This window comes from Oryzias latipes, chromosome 3 (assembly GCF_002234675.1).
Source record: "Oryzias latipes chromosome 3, ASM223467v1".
NCBI classification, from domain to species: domain Eukaryota; kingdom Metazoa; phylum Chordata; class Actinopteri; order Beloniformes; family Adrianichthyidae; genus Oryzias; species Oryzias latipes.
The window spans coordinates 3,448,896-3,474,725 of NC_019861.2; the positions used below are offsets into that span (position 1 = coordinate 3,448,896).

Consider the following 25,830-nt stretch of genomic DNA (forward strand, 5'->3'; position numbering starts at 1 on the left):
ATATGTTTTTGCGTAGAAGGAAATGTAGATGCCGAAGTGAATCGCTCCTCGCCCTTTTTGTCCCTGCTGGCTTGCCATTGCGTTTTATTAACAGCCTCACTGCAGCGCCGTGTCTGTCCAGCAGGTGGCGGCAGAGCGCAGGAATCTCCATCCTCCCGTGGAGTCGGGACCGCCGCTAAGGACGGAGCTTCTACACCTTTAAGAACCGGGAACTCCTCGGCTGACGGGAGGCCACGCCGCGCGCCTGCTCAGTGTGCAGCCGCCGCGGTTCGGGTCCCGGTTCTGACGGTTCGTGCGTCCGCGCTGATGTCGCTCCGTGGGACTGCTGGTCTGCACTTTTACTGGAGAATAATGCCGTGCGGAGCTGCGGCTGCGCAGAAAAGCACAGAAAAAACAAGGTAAAAACGCACGCGCGCGCTCTCTCTGTGTCTCTTTGTTGTTTTTTGTTGGAGTTAAACGGTCTCGCGTGATCTTGGAAAACTGTTTCAGTCCTCGCAGGCTGTTTAGGGTCCTGCATCCCAGAAACCACAGATGGACCTTCATCCCTGAGGGATGGAGGGATGAAGAGATGGAGGCATGAAGAGATTCAGGGATGAAGAGATGGAGGGTTAAATAGATGGAGGGATAAATAGATGGAGGCATGAAGAGATGGAGGGATAAATAGATGCAGGAATGAAGTGATGGAGGCATGAAGAGATGGAGGGATAAATAGATGGAGGGATGAAGTGATGGAGGCATGAAGAGATGGAGGGATAAATAGATGGAGGGATGAAGTGATGGAGGCATGAAGAGATGGAGGGATGAAGAGATGGAGGGATAAATAGATGGAGGGATGAAGTGATGGAGGCATGAAGAGATGGAGGGATGAAGAGATGGAGGGATGAATAGATGCAGGCATAAAGAGATGGAGGGATTAATAGATGGAGGCACAGAGGGATGCTGGGATGGAGGCAGAACAATCACATTTCGCCCTTAAATGTCTTCAGTCTGCTCACTGAGGTGAAGCTTCTTCGTCATATTGATGTTATCTCAGCCGCCGCTGAGTGACCCGTCTTTATCACACGTTGCTGGTATTTAAAGTAATCCAATACTCGACCAGATTACAGCCTCAGGATTGTAATCTGCTGCCTGATTCCTGACGGTGGAGTCCATCTCTGAACCGCTAAGGTAGGTGGTACCCTCTGAAGTGAGGGATGTTCTGTGTGAACGCGACTTTCAGACGTGTTTTTTTTAGCCAAGATCCACTTTCTTCATGGAAAAAACTCACGAGTGACCCCAGCAACAGAAAATGTAAGAAGAAAAGAACTGTGTTGATGTACCAGCCCCTCCTGGATCTCACCTACATGTTATAGTTTTAATAGTTTTTTTTTTTTTTTACTTTTGTCTTAATCCAAAATGTAACTTTAACAGAAATGTATTTGGGGGAAAAACCAATGATTTCACTTTTGTTTGAGTTGAATGTGTCTGTTGACCGCTTAACCTTAAAGTCCTGCTCCGATCATCTTTGATCTGTTTTCAGATCATTATTAAGATGATCTCGTGTTTAGTCCAAATCTAAACACGTGTCGTTTTCCAGGACAGCGTTTCTGGAGAGCGGCAGGAGTTCATAAGAAATGTACCTTTGAGTTGTGGGCGGGACTGTTGGCGCAGAGTAAGCCTGCCCTGAATTCCCATCATCCACCTGTTTACACTCTCTCCCACTAGTTTAAAGCCCTCACACCCCCAACCTAACATTATTGGTGCAACAAAAATGGCAGAGAAATTGGAGCCACCCAGCCGTCCCGTTTAGATCCAGAATCCAGCTAACACGAGGAAAACAAAGACGTACACGGATGACTAGAACTTCTTCCTTTTAATACTGCTCCTGATTCACAACAATACTCAGAAATTTAACTATGAGCTGAATGTTTGTAGTGAAGTGAAGTGAAAAAATAACAGACAGACTCGTGTCTCTGATCTTTATAGTTTTGTGAACCTTCTACACGGTCTGACATCGGATCTGGCAGGGCTAGCTGCTAAACGCTATCTTTAGCTGCTATTTTGGTTGCAACTGAGATGTGAGTGTGTGTGTTGGTGTATGTGTGTGTTTGTGTGTTTGTGCGGTTATGTCTTTGGGTGGTATTGTACTTCATCCCCTAATGGATTTAGCCACCTACCAATTACATTTACACACATTTAATAGTCATTAAATGTGTGTGCAGTTTGTTTTGTCAGGACGGAGCTTCTACACCTTTAAGAACCGGGACCTCCTCGGCTGATGGGTGCCACGCCGCGCGCCTGCTCAGTGTGCAGCCGCCGCGGTTTGGCTGGCGGTTCGTGCGTCCGCGCTGATGTCGCACTTTTACTGGAGAATAATGCCGTGCGGAACAGAAAAAAACTAAGTTTTCTAAATTTGTTTTCTCAAAGATCTGCATGAAAACTTCAGGACTCTGGAGTTAAAAAACTGTAAAAGTTCATTTGCTTGACTTTGAGCATTACTCATTAAATCTTTTAAAGAATGACGACTGTGGACACGTTTCAGTCCAGAGTCAGAACATTTGTCATTTTCTTTCAGAATTTAAATAGTTTTTCTATTTAAGTGGACAAGAAACTCAGATAAATAGCGTCTACTTAAATAACGCACTTTAGCACTTTAGAGTCACGGTCCCATTCACCGATTCTCACACGGATGGCGGCTCCGCCGTGACGTGGGGCTCGGTGTCTTGTCCAAGGACACTTCAATACATGGTGGGGGGCAGGGTGAGAACCGAACCTGCGATCTTCTGATCAGAGGTCGACCGCTCTACCTCTGATGATTGTAGAAGCGTGAACCATCGTGTTGCTGCAGTTGTGTGTGTGAATATGATCTTATTCCACAATATTCCGTCTGTTTCTTTTCCGTTTTTTGGGAATATGTCATCTAAAAAGGAAAGGGGGTTAACGTGAGGTGACATCCGGAATCTTCTACACGGAATCAGGAGCTCAACCAACGTTTTCCTGAAATAGACGACGACCTTCAAGCTTGTGTGGTCCATCGTTTGCGTGGGATGCTCAGCAGCAGGAACGTATTCCTGATTCTTTGCTGCTCTGGGAACTTTAGTGTTTCCGTGGATTTTGGCAGCGGATGCTCTTCATGGAGCGCATCGTCACGGAGCCTCATGGACGGCGTGGAACGCAGACAGCGCCGGCCCAAACCTGGTGTGTTTTTCATCTGCGCACGAGGAGGACTGGTGTCCAGAACCACACGTTGATGAAACGACATTCTGCAAGCCCAACAGAAATGTTCTGGAAAACTCTTTGGAACCCGTTTCTCCAGAAGATGCATAAATCCAAAGAAATTTGTGGAAAGTTTTCTTTGATCCTCCATTTTCAACAGTCCAGGTTCCCATGAACCGCTTTTGAACTGCTGCTCACACAGTTTGTGTGGATGAAACTGTTTGTTCATCGGCGGAACTTCCTCGGGTCCGTCTGGCGGGAACGAGCAGCGGCGGTTCTCTTTTCCCCCTTTGGGCCTCAGCGCTTCATCCTGGGAGCGCCGCCAGGACCGACCACAAGCAGCCGCTGCCTCCTGCCTCTCCTGACAGCTCGCACTCAAAGCTCCTGAACGTGGTGGGGGCCTCCACCGGGCTTCCGAGGATCCATGAAAGCTGGGTTTTCCCTGAAGTGAGGGGTCCGGGTGACCGAGGTCAAACCGTTTCCGTCATGTCAGCAATCCGGTGGGGGGAGAAGTCAGAACTCCAAGAAGGGATGAAAACAGCTCAACAGGAAAATGCATGGGACTAAATTATCATAGAGAAAGGGCTGCACAATGGTGTAGTGGTCAGCACTGTCCCCTCACAGTGAGAAGGCCCTGGTTCAATTCCTGGCTGGAGATTGCCTGTTGTCCCTGAGGATGTGTGGCTTTTCTCCAGTCCAACATCACTCTTCACGGGTTCACTGAATATTCCCTTAGCTGTGAATGTGTGCGCTGGTTTTTGGTCGTCTCTGCGATGGTCTGGAGAACGCCGCCTTCACCCGCCCATCGCTGGGATAGGCCCCAGCAGCCCCATGACTGTGATGCTTAGAAGATGGATTTTAGAAAAATATATAATTCCATTAGTTGATGCAGACGGCACAAGCAAAAACCTTTATTAGTATAGTAGTACTATAGTAGAGTATAGCGCTTTGTATTCATGTGAAAGACGAGGCGAGTCTTTAGAAAGAAGTACACAAAGAAAACAAGACATTTACACAAAATGAACACCCCTCCCTCCCCTGGTTCCTCCCTCCCCCCACCCACTTCCCTGGTAGAACCTTTATTACAGAACTGAACTAAAACATGCGTCTTAAACGGACGGTCTGGCTCGGTGCTGCTGTGCCGAGGCGGTTTTATGGGGATCCCAGCCCGACCACGGGGTCGTCCACTCAACACAGGGTCCACTCTACAGCTATTAGACCACAGAGCCGCAATGTGAACGAGCACCACCGCAACAGCCCCCCCTTCAGGCGGGGCTGATAGTGACCCGGAACAGTGGATCCCCGTGAGGACGCACTGGAGTCAGAAAAAGAAAGCATTAAACATCAACTTAAATAATGTACATTTAATAATAATGCTTAAATGTTTAGTATATTGAAAGAATCATATAAATTAACAGTTAAATGTTTTTAATGAAGGAAATATAAATCAGAAGAATGAATTTAAATGAAAAGAAAAGGTCAATTTCAACATTAACAAACCTCATGATTAAACCAGATTAAAAAGTGGGTCTTGAGCCTCTTCTTGAAAACCTCCACGGTCTCTGCGGCCCTGAGGCCCTCCGGCAGGCTGTTCCACAGGCGAGGACTGGAAAGGTGGAACGAGGCCTCGCCGTGAGACCGGGGGACCTCGGATCTGACCTTCTGCTTTGTTCAGTTTGTCCTGCATGGAAATATTCCTAACACTGTATGTTCTTTGGTATCTCCAGATTACCAATCTGGTTCTTGATGGTTGCTGCAAACAGGAGGGATTATTGTTGTGTTTGCGTTGGGATGAAGTTACAGTGAGACTGAGTTCATGTCAGAGACATCTTCTCCCTCCAGGTTTTCAGAGGACACACATGTTGATTGGTCTACCTGGAGCTTCAGGTCTCTGACCAACCTCTGGTTTGGTTGTAGAGCTCACCTTAGTGCCACAGATATGCAAAGATCTCCTGGCACTGGGACCAGGAGCTGAACGCGGCAGAACAGGTTTCTGCCTCAGGACTACTTGGCTTGATCAGAGAGGGACCAGAGGCAGGACGTAAAGGCCCATCTGGCCTGCCCAGGACAGCATGCCAGTTGTTGAAAAGACGGGCCACAAAAATGTCAGTGAGATTGCCAAAAGAACTTCCAGGTGGCTGTGGATCCAGAGTGAGGACACTTTTGACTCAAGTGGGGGTCCTGCCACCTTCCAGGTGAGGTGAAGATCAGGGACTCTTCTCTGACGATGTGTCCAGACTGCATATTTCCGGTGTTACAACGTTCCAATAAGCATCATTCCGATTGTCTCGCTAAAGAATTACTTTGTCAACGCTTGGAATCCTTAATAAACTGCAAAGCATCATGGGAAACACCATGATGCTCTGCAGGATCAGAGAGCAGAAATACTGAAGCTGGTTCCTGCAGGAACCGAGGAACGCTCTGCTACAGTGTGATGTAGCTTCTGACTGTTGCTGTTGGTGATGAGGCCGTTACAGCCTGCTCTTCGTCGCCCACGTGCTTCAGCTCAGCCTGTTTTCCCTGAGTCATCCTCACTTCTCTCCAAGCAAAAACACTTCTCTCCTTCTGCAGATTCTGACATGAAGAAAGACATCGAGACGCTCATCGCAGAGGAACGGGCCGGAATCCTCCTGAAGTATTCGACGGTGAGTCCGAGCGCACGCACACACACGGACACACACACACCCACACACACACACACACACACCACTTCAATGTTAATGTTTGGGTTCATTAGGGGTTTCTTTTGTGTTCAGTTTCACTCAAACACAGGTTTTTGTTTGTGAGCATCTGTCTGGGCATGTATTTATGTGTGTGTTTGTGTGTGTGTGTGTGTGTGTGTGTGTATGTTCTCCATGTGTGTTCAAATTTGTTTGTGTGTTTTCTGTGTTTGTGTGGTTGCCTGAACCTGTGTGTAGGAGGCTGTGTGTGTGGGACTGCCAGAGCTTTGAAAATAAACTGCTGAATCTGAGTTTTGAGGGTTTTGTTTGTCAAATGTGAGGTTTAAACTGATGGAAAGTTAAATCTGGGAAGCTGGTTCATCACCTCAGGTTTAACAAATGAAAGGACCAAGGAACGTCTAATTCTAACATTTTTTCCCAAGTAGCTTTCCAGGGATGCTGATAGATTGAAATCCCTAGAAGAATTCTGAATGGCCTCTTCCTGAGGTCACTGGTCAATGGAACTTCAGTTGTGGTTGAATACTTAAAGACCCACTCCAATGAAAAATGAAAATGGTGTTTTTCTCATGATGGAGGACGTGTATAAAAACATTGAAGGTTAAAACTGTTTTTCTGAGTATGTCCTTATTCAAATGTCGTTGGATCAGATGAAAGGAGGTTATTTGGCTACGTTCACACTGCAGGGCTTAATGCTCAATTCCGATTTTTTTTGAAAAAATCTAATTTTTTTGCAAGGCCGTTCACATTTCCAAGTAAATCTGAACTTTTTTGATCTCCAGTGTGACTGTGAAACGACCCAGAATTGACCCGCATGCGCAGAAGAGTACTCAACGGTGAACGACGTCACTCGTTGTTTGCTGAAGTAGCTAACGTTAGCAATGGATGTCAACATCAGTGTTGTCAACAGCGGGGCTCTTTTGCAATTCATTTTCACGAAGGAGCCAGCACAATTACAATCTTCTCATTTTAAGAAGGCATTAGAGGTGGGATCGGCTGTACCCACTGTAGTGGAATGGGGATGTGTATGTGCTGGAGCATCCTGGAGAGGCTAAGGGTCAGAACAGGGAGGACGATCCGCCTTGGGTCCCCCGCGCTTCTGACCACGGTCGGAAAGGGAAAAATGTCATCCCTGGAAAGGTTCAACACCACGCTTTGCCATTTCTCTGGAAATGTTTTCAAAGATTGCTAGGTTGCAATAAGAGCGCTTGAGTTTGTCCTGAATAGAGCTGTCACCCCAGATATGAATCCAATCAGTGATCTTGCTTCCCTTCCACTGACTGGTCTCAGCAGCATCGTCCGCCATGGTTGATGTTTATGTTCTTGTTCCCGCCTACTTCAACGCAGAATGATGACGTTTGTAGCGTATCGATGACGTACGGGTCAGATTCATGTGGCCTCACCGGTCAGACGGCGGTCGCATTTGAAAAGATCAGATGTGTAGTGGATTCAGGACCACATACCCAAGTGGCCTGGGTCACATTTGAAAAGATCGGATCTGTGTCTTTCAGACTGTCATGAAAAGATCAGATACAGGTCGCATAGGGGCAAAAAAATCAGAATTGGGTCGTTTCAGCCTGGGGTGTGAGCGTAGCTTAGATAAAGTTCAGACTTCTCATGCAGGTACTGCTGTGGGCGGTACCAAATCTCGCGTTCTCCCCTCCATTCCTGAAGCGTCCAATTGCAGACGAACAGATGCAATAACATTTTCATTTCCTCGTCTGAGCTGGAATCTGGCTCTAAGCTGTGCGGACAGACAGCTCCAAGATTGATCGCCATTTTCTGCTACCCTACGAGCTTGTGAGGCGCTTGTCGCTAGTGGGAGAGAGTGTAAACAAAGGCATGCTGGGAAATTGGCTAGGCTAACTTCCGCGCCAGTCCTGTCCTGTAACTCTACAGAAACTATGTCCTAGAAAACGACCACTGGGAACGTCATCTTATTTGCTGTATTTTTTTTTTTTTTTTAATTCTCTACTCCTGAAATTCTCTGAACACTAGTCGCATTAAGGGTTTTGGTCTTGGAAAAGTCCAGAAACACTGAGTTTTATGGTGGGTCAAGTATGGAACAGAGGTTCTCTGATGGTCAGGGAAGAACATGTGACCCTCCAAACTGACAGTTTCCTTTTAGGTTGGAGTTTTAGTTTCTGCTGGACCTCCTCTAACAGCCTATTTAGGAATCGGGTACAGTAGAGAGATAGAGGCAGGGAGAAAACAGAAGAGCAAGGTTGTTTTCTCATCTCATCTTAAATTAGGAGAGACAAAACTCTCGCTGTGACATCGCTCATTCAGGCCTTCAGGCTGTGCATATGACAGTGTTCCGTCGTGTATCGCAGGGAAAACGTTCTAGGAACCCGCAAAATAGGAGGAAAGGTGTTTTACGGCAACAACTCCTTACTCTACCCTTTTCTCAGACAGACAGGAACATTTTCACACTTTTCTCTCTCGTTTAAACTCTCAAAGTTCAAACCGTCACAGAAAAAGAGTGGCAGAATTTTAGAATGAAAACAAAGATCTGATCGTGATTGACGTGGATTTGGCAAACGGAACGCATTCTGTAGAGGAGACACGGCACACAGGAGGTTGATTGATAGGGCCTCCAGCCAATCTGGATGCAGAACGTGCTGCTGGAAAAAGGACAAAAATAGAACCCTGTTTGAGGCATGGTGTTAGCTCCTCCCTCCTGCTGCTGGTTTGGCTGTAGATGACCCCACAGCATTTTTGAGCTTCAGAGCTCTGCACCTCCTGTTGAGGTTCCTTCAGCTCGGTTACGATTCCACTGAGGAGAGTGAGGCGGCGAGCTAAGACCTCCGTCACTGCGTGTTCTTCTTCTGTGCTGAATCGTGGTTTCCTCCATAGTCATGTGAGCTGCAGAGAAACAAGCGGAAGGATGCTTCTCTGCAGCATCCAGATGCATGTGCAGCAGCTGAAGTTGCTACTGCCTACAGAAGTTGCAGGAATTGCCATGTTTTGTGGCCATGCAGGGCCGGCAGGGCGGCGTGGAGATCAACCCCTGGGAGGATGCTGACTTCAGCCTGTACAAAGCCATCGACCGCTTCGGTTTCATGCAGTGAGTGACCGTGCGTCTCTGCAGAGGCCTGCTTGTGGACCGCAGCACTTGCTGATCGAGTCGTGGTCTGTTTGTCTTTTCCAGTGCCAAAGAGCTGCCGGCTCCAGCTGCACACGAGGAGAAGGTCAGCAGGGAGATCCGACAGGTGAAGCTGTCAAGCTCCGCCTTTTTTCACGATCAGCCGTATTCCCCTCCACAGGTGAAGCAGCTGGAGGTGGAGAGAGCTGAGAAGTGGCTGAAGATGGTGAGGAAATGGGACAAATACAAGAACAGCAAAAAGGTGAGGAGCAGCTCAGATGTGTGGAGTTGTTCATGCTTTCTAGAGAAGGTAAAGAGCCACAGCGGGGTCACATGACCCATCAGCGGGGTCACATAACCCATCAGCGGGGTCACATAACCCATCAGCGGGGTCACATGACCCATCAGCGGTGTCACATGACCCATCAGCGGGGTCACATGACCCATCAGCGGAGTCACATGACCCATCAGCGGGGTCACATAACCCATCAGCGGGGTCACATGACCCATCAGCGGGGTCACATAACCCATCAGCGGGGTCACATGACCCATCAGCGGGGTCACATGACCCATCAGCGGTGTCACATGACCCATCAGCGGGGTCACATGACCCATCAGTGGAGTCACATGACCCATCAGCGGAGTCACATGACCCATCAGCGGGGTCACATGACCCATCAGCGGGGTCACATGACCCATCAGCGGGGTCACATGACCCATCAGCGGGGTCACATGACCCATCAGCGGTGTCACATGACCCATCAGCGGGGTCACATGACCCATCAGTGGAGTCACATGACCCATCAGCGGGGTCACATGACCCATTTCACCTCAGAGAAGAAGGTGAGCATCACAAAACTGCTGCTCGCGCCTGTCCAAAAATGTGGTCACAAACTTGATGCCCTAGATGCCACCGCCAAACATTTTGAGCCGGATGGCTACATGGAGCAGCTTCTGCGTTTATCTCATTCACAACGAATGGAAGACGTGATGATGCTGAGATATCAGGTTTATTTTGAAGAGCTCCACAAAAGCATCAGTCATGACGTCTCCGTGTCTGGGTTCATGAGATCATTCAGAGACTCTCCCGGTACGATGAGGGTCACCATCTCCTGCAGGAGCTGTTCAGCGGTACTTCTGTCTGTCTGTGACCCAGTTTAATGACCTGCTGTCCAGCGTTAGAAGATCTTTTTATTATTGTCTCGATGAAAATAGAAAGAAATGTCAGGAGGAGAGCAATCAGATTCTCCCCATGTTGGTTGGACTCCACCTGCTGGTTGTGTCATTGAACACGTCACATGTCCAGAGCTGAGTCCCTGATTGGTTGGCGCCGTGCATTTGGTTTTCACCAAATCACAATAGCTGCTGGACCGACGCACCGTGCCTGACGCTCAAATGACGCCGCAGGTTCTCCAAGGCATGAATGGTGGGGCTGGACCTCCTGCCCCTCCGTTTTGGCACCAGGCCCCTTCCTTGCTGACTGTCTCTCAGTGCTGGCGATGCTCTGGCCTCTATCTGCGGCTGGCTTTCCGCCTCCTGACTGCCTGGCCGCCCTGGGAGGGGGGGCGCCTACCACGGCTGTCTGGGGGGCCGGTCGCTCCGGGGAGCCTTCTTCCCCCGGTTGTGCCCATCCGCCTGCTCCTCCACGCTGCCACCCAAATAAATGTTGCTCACAGACACGTAGGGCTCCGGGAACTGGATAGGTGGGTTATGCTGGCGGGGCTCACTGGGGGCATCTCTCTCTGGGGTTGGGTTGGCACCCACCCTCCATCCCACTTTTACTAGCATATTAGACACCATGATTCATCTATGGCCTTGTGGGGATGGTCTGGTGGAGGGGGCACGGTGAAACATCCGTGCTCATCTTTCACTGGTCCGCCCCACAATTTTAACTTCCACTTTGGACAGACACACTGCATGTTAGCAGCACACACACAGCAAATACACACCGCACACAGAGGGACACGGAGCGGGGGGGCTCTACTGCTTGGCAGTGGTGGGGCCCCCCACACTGGAGACCTCCTATTTTACCTGCAGCACACACACAGTTCACCCACACCACCATACATAGGTGGGGTCGGGGAGGGGCGGCCGGTCTTCACCCGCCTGGCTCTCTCAGGGCAGCTGGGCTTGTGGGTATCCTGTCGGCTGCAGTGGTGGTCGGGCGTGCAGCGCTGGGGGGTCGGTCGGCTGGAGGGGGTTACTGCGTCGCGACGGGGGGTGGGGGGCAAACGAAAGATTGCGAATATGTGTGCGAGAGTGCATGGGTGGGACGGACCTGGGGGCTGGCTCGCTGGGATCCTCTGGGGCTCTCCATCGCCATCACAGAGTGGGGTGCCGGGGCTGGCTTGCGGAGACGGAGCGCTGGTCGGGTGGTAGCCGGCTCATGGGTTCTCTGGGCCCTGTCCTCGTCCTTGGCCCTTTTCTCGGTGGCCGGCGCCTGGTGGCCCCCATGGCTGCCGCCTGGTACGGTTAAGCACTTCTGTCCTGTGGTCTGAGGGCCGGGACGCCGAGTTCGCCTATGTCTCTCGGCAGGGGGCCCCTGTAGGGGGGCCTTCTCTGCGCCTGGCTGGGTGGGTGGGCGGTATTTTCCGCTCATCTCCGTGTCAGAATTTCACCTTTGATGTAATATTTGTGTTTCCAGCAGATCTGGTCTAATAGCTTAAAAGAATAACTTATTCATTGCATATTAGGGTGTATACCCCACTTTCTCACCTCTCTTTCTTTCACTCTCTTCCACCCCTCCCCATCTTACATTCTTCCCCTCTCCCTCCCCACACACACTAAATGTAACAAATAAATAAAAAATAATAAAAAACAACAAGGGGTTTATTCAAATATACACTCTGGTTTCTTGAAGTTCTATAACCTCTTTTTGTGATAATAAAACCTGTCCAACACAAAAGGCCTTCAGCTTTAATCTGTTTGCTCAGCTGTTGGACAGATCAAGTTAAAAAAAATAAAAACAAATGACGCTGCAGGACCTCAGATGGCATCTGAACATTGACTCACCAGTGAAACTGGACGCCCCTGACAACGCGTGAATAGCGTTTATATCTTTGGCTCTAGAGTAGCCACACACTGCTCTATAAATGTAATCTGTCTGCCCTACTAACGCTGCAGGTGCAGCCTGCTGGTTGCTCTGTGGACTTGTTCAGTGAGTGTTGGAACGCTCCCCAGTGGGTAAATCCATCTTCATATTGATCTTGTTTCAGAGAGAGCGCTCTGTGAAGCTGCAGCATCTAACAGACCTTCACAGCTGGGGGGTATTCCAGAAAGCAGGTTATGCTAGTTACCACGGTAAGTTTGAGGCTAAGGAAGTTGATAACCTCAGCTTTCAGTTGCAAAAATGGAGGTATGTTTCAGGGTATGTCAAGTTACCATAGTAACTCATGCTCTGAACATAACCTGGTCTGGAGCAGGTTTAGTTGAAGGTTAGTTTGTTTTCAGAGAGGTGAAGCAGCATGGCGTGTCCATTTGAAGATGATTTAGTGGATGAAAAAGCTCAGATAATACTTTTTCCACCATGAGAGGAGGATAAGACCACATATGGATGTTGGAAAGATAAACTTTTTTACTTTGATCTAACTTAATTATTTGCTTCAGTTAAGATAAATCAATTCTTGTTAGTTAAGTCAGCTTAAAAATAACAAGTACTTATCAGACAGTTATTTTACTTTCATTAAAATTCATTCAATGAAGTAGTTGTAACGTTGGTGCTGCTGTTAGATCGGCACAGCAAGGGATTCTGGGAGACCATTCCCTTTGCCTGTCTGGACGGATCTGGGTTTAAGTGTGAGTTTTTGATCAAATGTGTTTAGTTGTTTAACTGTTTTACTGTGTTTTGCCGAGTTATTTGTACTGTTATAATTAATTCTATCTGCACCATGAGTGAGAGGAAGAGGATGATGAGTATATATAGCCCCCCTTCTGTTTAGTGGTGTAAAGAGAGATTCATAGACATGGTATATTGTTACATGATTCAAATCTGTTTTGTTTCATTCATTTTATTGTTATAAAAATGTGAATAACTGCAAGCTCAAATTTAGACATATGAGAGTTCAAGAATTACAATAAATTAAGATGGAAAACTTTAATTGAATTGGAGTAATATTGATGGACGTATAATCTTCATACGCCGTCATTAAGTAAACGCACGAGTTTCTGATCTTATTTCCATTTTCTTGTGATGCATATATATATATATATATATATATATATATATATATATATATATATATATACAACTTATCCAATTTTGCCAACTTAAATGAATTACTTCTATTGGTAACAAACAATTGAGTTAAATTTAATCAACCTAATTCCTTACGTCTATAAAACTCAATAATTGTTTATACAACTCAAATTTATGTATTTATCTAAATAAATGTCATATTACTCCAATTCAATTAATATTTTTTCCATCTTAATTAATTATACTTCTTGATCTCTCATATGTCTAAGTTTGAGCCGGCAGATATGCTCATTTTTATTACAATAAAAAGGACGGAAAAAATATGCACGTCGTGCATAAATTCATTAAAGAATTTTCCGTCATTGTCATTACAGTCATTGGTGGTAGGGGTGCTATATAAACTCATCATCCTTTCCTTTACTCTCACTCATGGTGCAGAGACATAAGCATAGTAGGACAAAATAACTCAGCAAAACACAGTAAAACAGCTAAACAACTAAACACATTTGGTCAAAAACCCACACTTAAACCCAAATCCGTCCAGACAGGCAAAGGGAATGGTATCCCACAATCCCTTGTGGTGCCGATCTAACAGCAGCACCAAAGTTACACCTACTTAATTAAATCAATTTGAATGAAAGGAAAATAACTGTCGGAAAACTACGTGTTATTTTTAGATTGACTTAACAAAAAAATGATTTATCTTAACTGAAGCAAATAATTAAGTTAGATCAAAGTAAAAAAGTTTATCTTTCAAACATCCATATGTGGTCTATCACCATCTCACTGTGGAAAAAGTATTATCTGAGCTTCTTCATCCACTAAATCATCTTCAAATGGACACGTCATGCTGGTTCACCTCTCTGTAAACAAAGTAACCTTCAACTAAACCTGCTGCAGACCAGGTTATGTTCAGAGCATGAGTTGCTACGGCAACTTGACATACCCTGAAACATACCTCCATTTCTGGAACCGAAAGCTGAGGTTATCCACTTCCTTAGCCTCAAACTTACCGTGGTAACTAGCATAACCTGCTTTCTGGAATACCCCCCTGATCCAGGTCGTTAAAAACTCCATAAGCATCAAGTCTTTGAGCCCTCTTTAGATGTTTCTGTGGTCACTTGTCCCCCGGTGTTTTTCAGGGTTGTGGTCGGTTCTCCTTTTTTGCAGTAATTTTAAGGTTAAGTTAAATTTGAGGACATTTTAAGACTTCCAAGCATGACCGGTGTGCGTCTGTTGTTGTTGACCCTGAGCCGGAAAACATAGACACACACAGACACACTTAAGCATACACACATATTAACACACATACACACAGAGCACTGAAGGTACTGACTGTCCATCAGAATACTTTTCTATGTAGGTCTTGTGTTTTCTCCTCCAGACTGTCGTGGCGTCTTAAAGTAAACTCTGGTGTGCTCGGCGTTACGCCTCAAAGTTCCCTCGCTGAAGGTAGTTCTCCTCTGAGGCTGTGCGGTCATGGATGCTGCTTCTTCTGTGTTTGTCTGCTCTGCGGTCAGATGGTGTCCCGGGTCTATAAAGGCATCCCACTGCAGCTCCGCGGCCGCGCCTGGGTCCTGATGCTGGATGTGGAGCGTACCAAGAGGGAGAACGAGGGCAAATATGAGGTGGGGATGTGGAACCGTGAAGATCCTCACAGTCTCTGGTTTACTTTGGAAGCTTTTTGGATCAGAACTTTCTCACATTTATATACATACTTTAACAAATGTAGTTGAATCTTTCTCGTAACCATGGACACGGGTGTTTGTCCCACCTCCAAAGTTACCAGGAGATGATTGTTAGGGTTAGCCGAGTTCACAAACACTCTTTGTCAACAACAAGAAACTTCAGGGTACATTCAGTGTCCAAAAAGATGAATGAATAATTATGAATGACTTAATGCTTTTCCAACTTTTGATCATATGGAACCATTTTAACCAATTAATCCGTTTTTTTACACTTACAAATAATCCTCCCTCCCCCATAGAACCAGTCTACCATAAAAAACAAAAGTCCAAAATAAACTGATCGTCTATAAATTCATCCTAATAAGGCAAAAAAACATCAGAAAAAAAAAGTTGTTTCTCTGATATACCAGTAAAAAATAATTTAGGGCGCCCCAAGAAAAAGAAAATTGTAAAATTGTAGATCTCCCCCAGCACGTACTCATGGGCTGTACTGGATCCCAAAAGCCTCGATCCAGCCAGACAGGATCCTCTGTGAGAAGGGAGGATCCCCCTCGTCTTCTGCCCACGTTCTTCTGTTTCCTCCTCTCTGGTCTTCAACCCTTCAGCTGTTTTTGCTTTTACTCTCTCACATGTCGTCTAGATCAGTCGTCTCCAACATTTCATGTCAGGCAATATTTTCCTACGTTTGCTTATAATAAGTTTTAGCTTTTGATTTCTGAAAAACCTGCTTTTCATGTTCAAAACCTACTACGAGAAATTAGGTCAAAAAAAGCTGAGAACATTAGTAGTTTTTTTGGGTTTTTTGCAGATGAGGATTTGTTGAAGGTAAATTATTGATTAGTAGAATTTGTTTTTGATTTATAAATAATTGAATAAATACAAGATTACAGTTTTTTTCGATAGAATACCATCATAACATTCAACCCAGTCTCAGATCATCTTTCAAAGCAAAAAGATTTTTCATGTTTTGTTTTTACATAAATCCTGATTTTATTGTGTATTTATTTTAACACAGAGGAACATTTTCTGTGCTTAAGTTTCTTAACAGCTGCCGTCCTAATTCCACCCATTATCTCCTTTTTCAAGTTTCCTCAGATCAGAAACATTTTCAGCAGGTCGGCAACGTTATTTGACTGAATCTTCATCCTCTGTCAAATGTTTGCAGCTGGTTTAAACTTAGACTTTGTGATGGAGATGAAAACAAAATGGATGCTAACAACCAGACGCTAACTTTAGCCGTGTCCAACTTTTAAGGTGTGATGGATAAATAAAGTAAAATAAAATGACACAACTGTCGTAAAACTGGTATTTTCTAAATATAATAATGAATAGGAATCCATTGTGTCTGCATCTTTATTATCTGTGAAACGTTCAAAAGCTTCTGGTACGTTGAACAGCTGTCTCAATAAATCCATATTTGGAGGAAAACTCCTGGTTCTGTCTGTAAATAGCAGCTTTATTTTTCTCTGAAGTCAAACTTCTTCTTCGGTTTCCTCACTGACTCTGTTCTCCCCAAAGAAACTTTCCGAATACGTTTTATGGTTTGTTTCTGTTAGCTTTGAAGCATTAAGGTTCCAACTTTGCGGCCCGAGCATCTGCTCAAAGTCACGTGACGTGTCAACACAGACAGAATCTGGTGGTTTTTCAAAATAAAACTTCCGTTAGTATCACAAAATGAACAAAACAGAAATAATAGAAGTTAGTATATGCATTTTTTTTTCTGTCTGCGGCCCGGTACCAAATGGCCCACAGGGATTAGGGACCACTGGACTGAAATAGGAATCTGTTGAATCTCATTGAAGTGAGTGAGTCTTTTGAAACAGCAGCAGCCCTTCAGCCGGGAAGCTGATGTAACTCTTTGAGAATTCTGCTGAAGCTTAGGCTCTTCTTCCTCCGGGACTTTCCATCTTTTCCCTGCAGAAAATGAAGGAACAGGCTCGGCTGTTCTCACAGGAGATCAAACAGATTGACCTGGACATCAACAGAACCTTTCGGAACCACATCATGTTCATGGATCGGTTTGGAGTCAAGTAAGTTTCAGATCTTTTTCTTGACCAGTGCTGAAATGAGGATGATGGGCTTTTCTGTCTTCAGTTCAAAGTGTTTCTCTGGGAAACATAAAAATGTTTAATTCATTTCATCTTCTGTCTAAGTTCAAACGAGGCTGAAAGTAACAAACTGAGACTTTCTTTCTCTTCTTGTTGTGTGTGTGAAGGATTTTTATGTTCTTCAGATGTTTTTTGTTTTTACATTTTAATGGTGCATCATTCATGTCAAGATAAAAAGATGAAGACTAATGTGTCTGTCGTGTGAAGGAAGAACTCATTTGTGTTTCATGACGCGTTTTGTGACTTTAAAAGCATGAAAAAGCTTCAATTTACAGGAAACTTAAAGGGACCACAAAAAAACATTTTCAGTGTGGCATTAATGTCATCATTCTGTGGGTGTAAAAAGCAGATTTTACCACCAAGTTATTCCAAGTTCATCATTCATACAGCCGTGAACACTCGACGAGCAGCACCACCCGACCATAGCGCCTTCAGGTTGTTAGTGGACAGGCAGGTGTTGACGGTGAACCTGTCTACAAGTGTCATCAGCAGATTTGCATCAAGACTCAGAACTACTGGCAGAGTTTGTGACAGACCCAGGAGTGGAGCCCCGCCAGTGACAGACCACAACCATGACCAGAACCTAACGACCTCTGACCTCAGACAGGGTTTAGCAAACGCCACACAGCTGCAGGCCCTGTTACCAGATGTGAGGGGTACTAGGGAGTCCAGACAAACCATTCACAACCGACTAGAATGACTGACGACCGTTTCAGGTGACTCTACTGACACCAAGACACCGCCGTGAACGTTTGCAGTACAGACCATGTGACCTGGACGATGCAGCAAGGGTCTACTGTCCCGTTCACTGATGAGTGTCAGGTCGCCTCTCACAGAAATGATGGTCGTCAAGAAGGCAAGGTGAGCAACACGCCGAGGTCAACATGGTTCCCAGGGTTCACTTTGGCGGAGGAGGAGGAGCAACAGTCTGAACAGGCATCTCCAGTCGGAGCAAAACCCTCATCGGGGTTATAGTTGATGGTCCAGTCACTGCAACGTCTCACAGTAGAGACACAGTAGAACCATCATCATCCCCCAAGTCCACCAGAACACCCCAAACTTTCTCTTCATGGATGATAGTGCTCCACCACACGGTACCAGAATTGTCACAGCTGGACTTCAGGTAGTGGGAGTGGCTTGGTGGTCTGGCCAGCAATGACCCTTGACCTGAACCCTATAGTCTGGGACCAGCTGAAGCAGAGACTGGATGATCGGACCCCCAAGTGACCCGGCAGAACTGCATGTATACGCCTCAGAACCTCATCATGAGGCTGATGAGGAGCACGAGAGATCGCTGAGAAGCTGTCGTTGCAGCAAATGCTGGAATTACCCGCTGCTGTTGACATGGTTAATGTTTGTTATTTTTTATTATTATCTTCAATTTTGTGTTAATAAATATCACAGTAATAAAAATAATGTTTTTTTCTCATTCATCATTAGTGACATCAAAGGCAACTTTAATGTATCCATACATCATCTAAACCCATTTTGACCCTTTTCGGGGGGGCTGCCACTAACCTGGCCCCTCGTGAACTTGAACCGGGACCTTTTTCCTGTGAGGCAAGACCGCTAACCATTGAGCCACGGTGCAGCCCGACTTTTATTCGTTTCAATAATTCAGACCAAACTCATGGAAATAAAAATATCCTGAACTTACTGTAAGTCGTGTACTCAACCTGAAAAGTCATAAGGATTCAAAGAAGAAAACTCAGCTAAACGACTAGAAGAACAGAACTTCCTATTTTCACTTTAAATAACGTTTCTGTTTAGACGACTCAGGACATGTTTTATAAAAAGATGGAGCTGATAGCATGCAGTGGTCTTCTCAGTGTCTGCTAGAATTTGTTTAATGATCTCCTCCTCTTCCTCTCCTCTTCCTCCTCAGGCAGCAGTCTCTGTTCCACATCCTCTCTGCATATTCAGTCTACAACACGGTAAGTGGCTGCTTCCTCCTTCTCACATGGAGGGGTCCAGAATGACCTTTCACCTTGATCGCGTCGTGTAGGGCGGTGCGGAAAAATTCATTTCTGCATTATGTAACTATAGTTCATTTGGAGATACTTATATCGATTCAAAATGCTGTCAGGAGGATATTTATTTATTTCTGAGCGTCCTTCAGTGTCTGACTCTTGTTTTCCACTTCAACCTCCAACCGCTAGTTGGCAGCAGAGCACAGAGAGCCTCTGAGCAGCTCTACTCACATGAAACAACAACAGGAGAAGCAGCTTGTTTTGTTATGAGACATGAACTACTTAGTTTTTACTTGGGATGGGAACCAAACCTAAACTCTGTGCCATGTTGCTGCCAGAACCTCCCAGCAATAGATTCTAGTTCTGATGGATCAGAGTGACGTGTCCAACGCTCTGAAAAAAGGCCAACGCCGTGGCGATGAGCGATGAAATCCGTGTTTACTTCCAGGTGGGAGAAAGTGGAGCTGCAGCTGCAGAGCAGACCGTCATGGAAACAAAGCATTAAAGCGTCTCCTTCATCCTGTCATGCTGCCTCATCATCATCACTGTATTGTTTCTGGAAAGAATTAGTGTTTTTTTCCTTTATTTTTGAAACAGCATTCAGACTCCTGAACTGTTTAAAAATACTGGAGAAGCTACATTAAGCAATACAGAAAAGAAACTGCACTTTATTTACTCAATCATACTTTTAGAACATCATTGGTTAAGGCTCATTCATTCTATTTTTTTAGACTGAAAAATTTTTGGTTGTGGAAATCAGACAATGTTGACTGTTCCCTTTCTATATTTTAACTTACCAAAATAAAAGCACTGTGAATTTGTTTGGCTAAAAACAACTTCTATGTGAAATATAGTTGCAGTGCTTAACATTATTATCATTAATAAACAGAATTTTACCATTTTATTACAATGAAAGACGTTTTGAAATTCAGGTAGAGTTTTTGTAAGTCATACTCTTTTAAAAAAGAAGTGTTGTTGTACAATATCGCGATAATTATCGTATCGCCAGACTTTTGCTGATGCACACCCCTAGCATAGTGCATGTTGAGGTGAGTCGGGGGGTGGGGGTGGGGGGTTGGCAGCAGCTGTCCAGGAGCGCCAAGATCTGATGAGAACTGCAAAAAAAAAGGAGCCAGAACAGAAGAGGAAGAGGCAAGAAAACAAAAGCGCCTAAAACAACCGGAAACTCTGTAAATGCATCAGAAGAGGACACTTTGAGCTGGTGTGAGGAAGAGGACCGTCCAGCACTGAGGAAGAGTCCTGTGGCTTCACACCCTGACAGCCGTGCACATGAACGTGCACGTCTGCAACAGAGCTGATGAACAAAGGTGTACAGCAGCTTCATCTGTCCAGACGATGAAGACAGAGAGGTCAGAGGAAGGTCAGAAGGTGAAGTTCTCCCAGAGGAGGAACCCTCAGATGTTCAGGAGAACCACATTTGACGGACAGAACAGTTCTACGAGTCCCTAAACACCAAAATGAGGGAAAAGTCTGTTCATACCGATCGGACCCCCCATCGTTCATGCAGGGGGGGCTCTGTGTTCTGCAGCCGAGAGGTGTGTGGGGGGGGACGTAGCTGGAGATACTAGGAGGACACTGAAGCTGTCCTGATCTCCACAGACGTATTGTGGCGTCTGCTTTGGGGAAAGTTTCACACTTTCCTTTGTGTTACCTTTGTGTTATCCTTTGTGTCACACACTGGAAGTCTTTGCGGTTCTTCCCTGAAAGTTTCACTTCAGGGAGGGACACTCAACGTCTTTTTGCGTCTCCTGCAGGAGGTGAGTTACTGCCAGGGCATGAGTCAGATCGCCGCCCTGCTGCTCATGTTCATGAACGAGGAGGACGCCTTCTGGGCGCTGTCGCAGCTGCTGAGCGACCACAAACACGCCATGCACGGTGAGAGCAGTTCAGGGAACTCCACCTCTGCAGGAAGTGGCTTCTCCCATAATTGGACACTTCCTCTCCGTCCTTTCTGTAGGCTTTTTTGTTCCCGGTTTTCCCAAACTCCATCGATTCCAGGCGCATCACGATCAGATCCTTTCCAAACTCCTGCCCAAGCTGAAGAAGCATCTGGTGAGATCTGAGATGCACGAGAGAGAGCTGCTGCTGGTGAGCGTTTGTGCATGTGTGTGCGTTTGCTGATGCCGGTCTCTTCCTCTGCAGGACAGAGAGCACATGTCTGCAGGGATTTACAGCACCAAGTGGTTCCTGCAGTGCTTCATTGACAGGGTGAGGAGGGTGGAGGGTGTTGGTGTTGACCCCGTCTTGCTGAATCTCAACACATGCATCCATCTTCTTGCATCCTCCTGCTTCCTGACAGAAGTAACGCTGGACGTTAGACTGGATCCTCTGAAACAAACTGCTCAAGGTTTAAGGGATTATTGTCAGTTTTGACGTCACCTGACTCGTCACTATAGCAACAGGCATCTTTTATGCATGGAGGAGTAGTGCGAGGCAACCATTGACTGTCTATGAGGACAGTCTGAGTGACGTCACCCATAGAAAACGGTTTACTTCTGGCTCCAACCAAATCAGTCGCCATATTTTATGCGAAACGCATCTTGAGGCCAGAAGTCGTCAGTAAGCAGTTTATGGGTTCAAGTCAGCCTGAGTCAATGTTTCTATGGTAACCACTCTCACCAATCAGGAGTGAGCTTTTTAGGAGGCCACAGCCCTACTACCACTTGAAAGCCGGCCACATTTGACGTGAGACCACATACTTTTAATGAGGAATCCGATTGGTCAGTTTATAATTAGAATAAGTACAGAAAAAATATTTAAAAAAAAACTTCTGATCATCCAGAAGATGTTAAAAATAAAAAGGTGTCAGGTCCAGAACGGTTATTCTGATCCAATAGAATGACTGAGTAACCGCCGTTTGTGTCTCTATAGACGTCTGTGGGATTTTGGCTTCCTGGAGCCAGCGGGCACTTCCTGTTTGGAACGCCGGGATCCAGTTCTCACATGTAGTCACTGTGGATGGGTCAGATGGGCTTTTGGGGCTGCAGCTCTCACACATGTGGCTGCATGCTTGGCTGACAGGCCTGGGCTTTTGCAGCGAGCTCGCCTCCAGCTGGGTTACAAAGCGCCACATGGCAGCGCCGGCTGTGTCACGGCCCCACACGGAAAGAAGTACCAAGTCAAGCGATCCTGCCTGAGCATCGGCCTGCTCTCTGATTCCACTTCCTCTCTCTTTCCTATATTAAATGATAGCTGAAGGATCTGCATGAAGCAACATGACTTCCTAGGAATTTAGAAATAGATTTTTATAAATAATTTTTAAGAAAAGACTTCCTTATTTTAGATTTTGAAAGTAAAAAACTTTAGGGAAAAGCCTTTTAATACCTTTGGGATTCTGTTTTAACAGAGAAACATGTCCATTAAGTCCAGAAATGAGTCAAACTGAGCACCAGTGTAAATGTGAAGAGCGCCACCTACAGGAACTTTGTTCTCCTTGGCCTGCACCTCTGGCAGTGAAACAAAAACAGTTCATTTTGTGCTGAAACGGGAGTTGTGTGTTGGGAAGCGGTTATCCGCCCCCCTTCCTGAACCCACAGGCTTGTGGTGGCGGTCTGGCAGCGTCAGACTGCTGTCAGCACTTCTTGGGAAGGCCCGCTGAGCTCTGGGAACAGAGAACTTCACGCCTTGGCGCTGCTGCATGTTCCGACCAAATGTTGGCCGCTTCCATTCGAACATTTTGAAAAGCCTTTCCAGATCTGGGACGGCGTTCCTACAAACACCTTCTGCTTGTGGAATAAATGTTTGAACCTCTGCTGCGTCTGAACTCCGGGTGTTTTGTGGCTGTGCAGACGCCGTTCCCTCTGACGCTGCGCTTGTGGGATATCTTCATCCTGGAGGGGGATCGGCTCCTCACCGCCATGGCGTACACCATCCTGAAGACACATAAGCGTAAGACTTTCCCCTCAGTCCCCACAGGGCCCACAGTTTACCGGAGGCAGCTGAACGCTGTGTGTGCGTGTGTGTGTGTGTGGGTGTGTGTGTGTGCGTGCACGTACATGTTGTGTCTGCAGAGCTTCTCCTGAAAATGTCCCTGGAGGAGCTGAGGGACTTCCTGCAGGAGCGGATTTCTCGCACTTTGCTCCTCAGTGATGATGTGATGGTGGAGCAGCTGCAGGCTTCCATGTCGGAGTTGAGAAAGATGAAGCTGGACCTCCCCCCCCCAGGTGCAGAGCTGAGGTCTGCAGTCTAAATGTTCACGGGGGCTTTCAGGACTCCTGCATCTCCTCTGTCTTGCTCCTTTTTTTTAGGCAAGCTGGAGGAACTACCTCCAAAACCGCTCGGTCAGGAGCCCCTCCTGCTGCGGAGTCCAGTCCAACCCTCCAGGGGGACGCCGTCCTCAGCCAGCGCCCCCCCCAGAGTCGGCCTGAGCCTTCACATCATTTCCCACTCGACAGACTCAATTTCCTCAGACCAGAGTCCTTCCAAGGACCCCAAAGCCCTGGACGCCGTGGAGGAGCCGCTGCCCTCTCCAGACCTGGTCATCATCCACAGCCAAGTCCCACTGACTCCTGACGGGTCCCCAATGATGGGACCCCCGCCTTACCAGCCCCCGGGAAGTCCAGCAGCGCCCCCATCAGGTCATCCATCATCACTGCCGGAGCAGGAAGATCCAGACAGAACTGAAGCCCCCCCTGCTCCGTCCTGCACAGTCCCACGCTCCGCCTCTGCACCCTCAGCCCAGCTACAGTCAGTGATTTCGGATTCGGGCCCGGCAGCAGCAGAACAGGCCTCGGTGCTGGTCTCTGAAGTTCTGCAGAACAGGACTGCAGATCATCCCATCGGGATTTGAAGGTCATGACTAAAAAGAGCAGCGACCATGTCAGGACAAATTAGTTTTCTTAAGTTTTTAGTCATTTAGGCGACCTCTGCCCTTTGGTTCCCCCACTCCCCCTCTGCCCTTTGGTTTCTCCAAATGCCCCCTCTGCCCTTTTGGCTCCGCCCAATCCCCTCTGTCCAAGTTGTTAAGAGTCATCATTTCTATAGCAACCACTCTCACCCATCACAAGTGATCTTGTTGGAAGGCCACACCCCCTACCACTTGAAAGCAGGCTACAGAAAACTAGAACTAGAGGGTCCTGCCAGCTGTTTGTTCCTCTAAAGAAGTCTATGGGTATACCCTGTTTGAGATGCCGGGGGGGGTTGTGTTCTCATTTACAATCACTGGTTTCCCTCACACACCTTTCCATGAAAAAGCTGCGCTAAAACCTCTGAATGCTGAATGTACAGAGCCATGTCTGTGGTTCTGCTGCTGGGTTGTTCCCTTTCGTGTCTTGCACCTCTCAGCAGCTCCTCTCACTCCTTTTCCTGAAGTCGTGCTCAGGATCCGCTCCATGCTCATTCGTTCCACTGGCTTGGTTTCCTGACGCTTCTTCAGTCTCTCTGGACTTTTTCCATCGACTCGCTGCTGCTGTCTTTGACGGAAACCTCTGCTTTTTCACCGATGTAGCAGCACTTTAGACTTCGTGCTGAATTCGGCTGCCAAGTGGGCGGTGTTAAGGTTTGGTTTGAAGGGATTATCATGAGGAAAAGCAAACCTCCCGTTCTCTGCCTGCGGCTTCAGAGACCGTTCCTGATCAGAGCAGCAGAGCAGAGACGACCGTTTGAGCTTAGACTGTGGCGGAATCAGTGCCGATCCGTGCACACGTCTATGACACGTCTGCTCTCAAACAGCAGCTAAAGGAGGGTTTCTGCAAGCTGCACATGTGAACTGCCACATCCTTCTTCAGCTTGTGTTTCAGGCCACCCGTCCGTCCTCCTTCATGGACGTTCAGAGGTTTCTCTCCGCCGCACTCCAAAGCAAGTTTTTCTGTGCCACACTGAGCGGGAGGAAGCAGGTTCATTTTCAACCCCCGTCAGCTCGGTTTAACGTCAAGCCGGTGCTCGATCCTTCAAAGATGGACCGTTTTCCATCTGGGATGTAAATGTGTGAGTTCAGTTCACGTGGCCCGCTGTGTGTGGAGTTTGAATGTACAATCTCTTCAGATCCGACCTTGGACGTAGTAGAACACCAACATGTGGAAGTTCGTTTTAAAAGTAGATTTAAGTAGAAAACTTTTTTAAGCAAGGAGAAGTCTGCCTTTGTGTTCCTATTTAAAGCCATTTTCTCAATTATCTGATGTGAAAAAAACATGTTTAAGTGCTTTGGATAGTGTAAGAGTTTGAATAAAGCCTTCAGATAAAAGGAGTCCACTTTTTTGTTTGATGATGTGTTGAAACAATCCCAATCTGACACAATTCTCCAACAATAATGTATCCATACATGGTGTTTTACACACACACACACACACACACTGCAGAATATGGGGCATTCCTTTGATATCATAACCATATCTGAAACTCGGTTTCAAGGACACTGACTTTGAAATAGAAAACTATGAGCTTAGCCCTTGTCCTATCTTAGATGACCCCACCCTCACATTGACGTGTTCTCCCTACCATGACAAAGGTGGATAAAGGTGGAAAGATTTCATGTAATCCATGAACACCAGTGAAGATCACAAATCATTGAAGAAAAAAGGTTCAGAGCACTGTCTAGTGGGTCTAGATGACCCAACTCCCAACGTTAAAGTGCCTAGAATAGCACAAGGTTTATCTATGTGAACAGAGTAAACAAAAAAGGTGGAGGAGTTGCAATGTATCTGAAAAAAAGCTATGCTTACAGTAATTGATAAATTGCCTGTTGCAGTGGATGGAATGCTGCAATGTCTTACCATTAAAACATGTAACGATTTAGGGAAAAATGTCATTATAAGCTGTGTTTATAGGTCATCAGGGTCAAGCTTACAGGTGTTCAGTGACTGGATAGAAAAGATGTTTACCTCTCTAAATAACAAAATATCACATCTGTGGAGATTTCAATATCAATCTGATAAACCTCAGCGACATAAAGC

General features: G+C 46.4%; 1 protein-coding gene across 5 annotated transcripts; it reads left to right on the plus strand.

Moving 5' to 3' along the window:
* Window positions 1-124: 124 nt before the first annotated feature.
* On the plus strand, window positions 125-25,125 carry LOC101162571 (USP6 N-terminal-like protein). Of its 5 annotated transcripts, none has more exons than XM_004084594.3 (14): window positions 125-398; window positions 5,767-5,840; window positions 8,855-8,940; window positions 9,025-9,064; window positions 9,140-9,220; window positions 14,674-14,781; window positions 16,762-16,871; window positions 18,835-18,883; window positions 20,695-20,815; window positions 20,898-20,992; window positions 21,083-21,148; window positions 22,729-22,828; window positions 22,951-23,103; window positions 23,188-25,125. In XM_004084594.3, the coding sequence occupies exons 2-14, from the start codon at window positions 5,775-5,777 to the stop codon at window positions 23,727-23,729; spliced, it is 1,617 nt and encodes a 538-aa protein (XP_004084642.1). In that variant the 5' UTR covers window positions 125-398; window positions 5,767-5,774; the 3' UTR covers window positions 23,730-25,125. The 5 variants fall into 5 exon arrangements, with proteins under 5 accessions (XP_004084642.1, XP_011491175.1, XP_011491174.1 ...); XM_011492873.3 differs by having other exon boundaries at window positions 22,951-23,100; window positions 23,186-23,478; XM_011492871.3 differs by lacking the exon at window positions 125-398 and adding an exon at window positions 435-1,167.
* The last annotated feature ends 705 nt before the right edge of the window (window positions 25,126-25,830 follow it).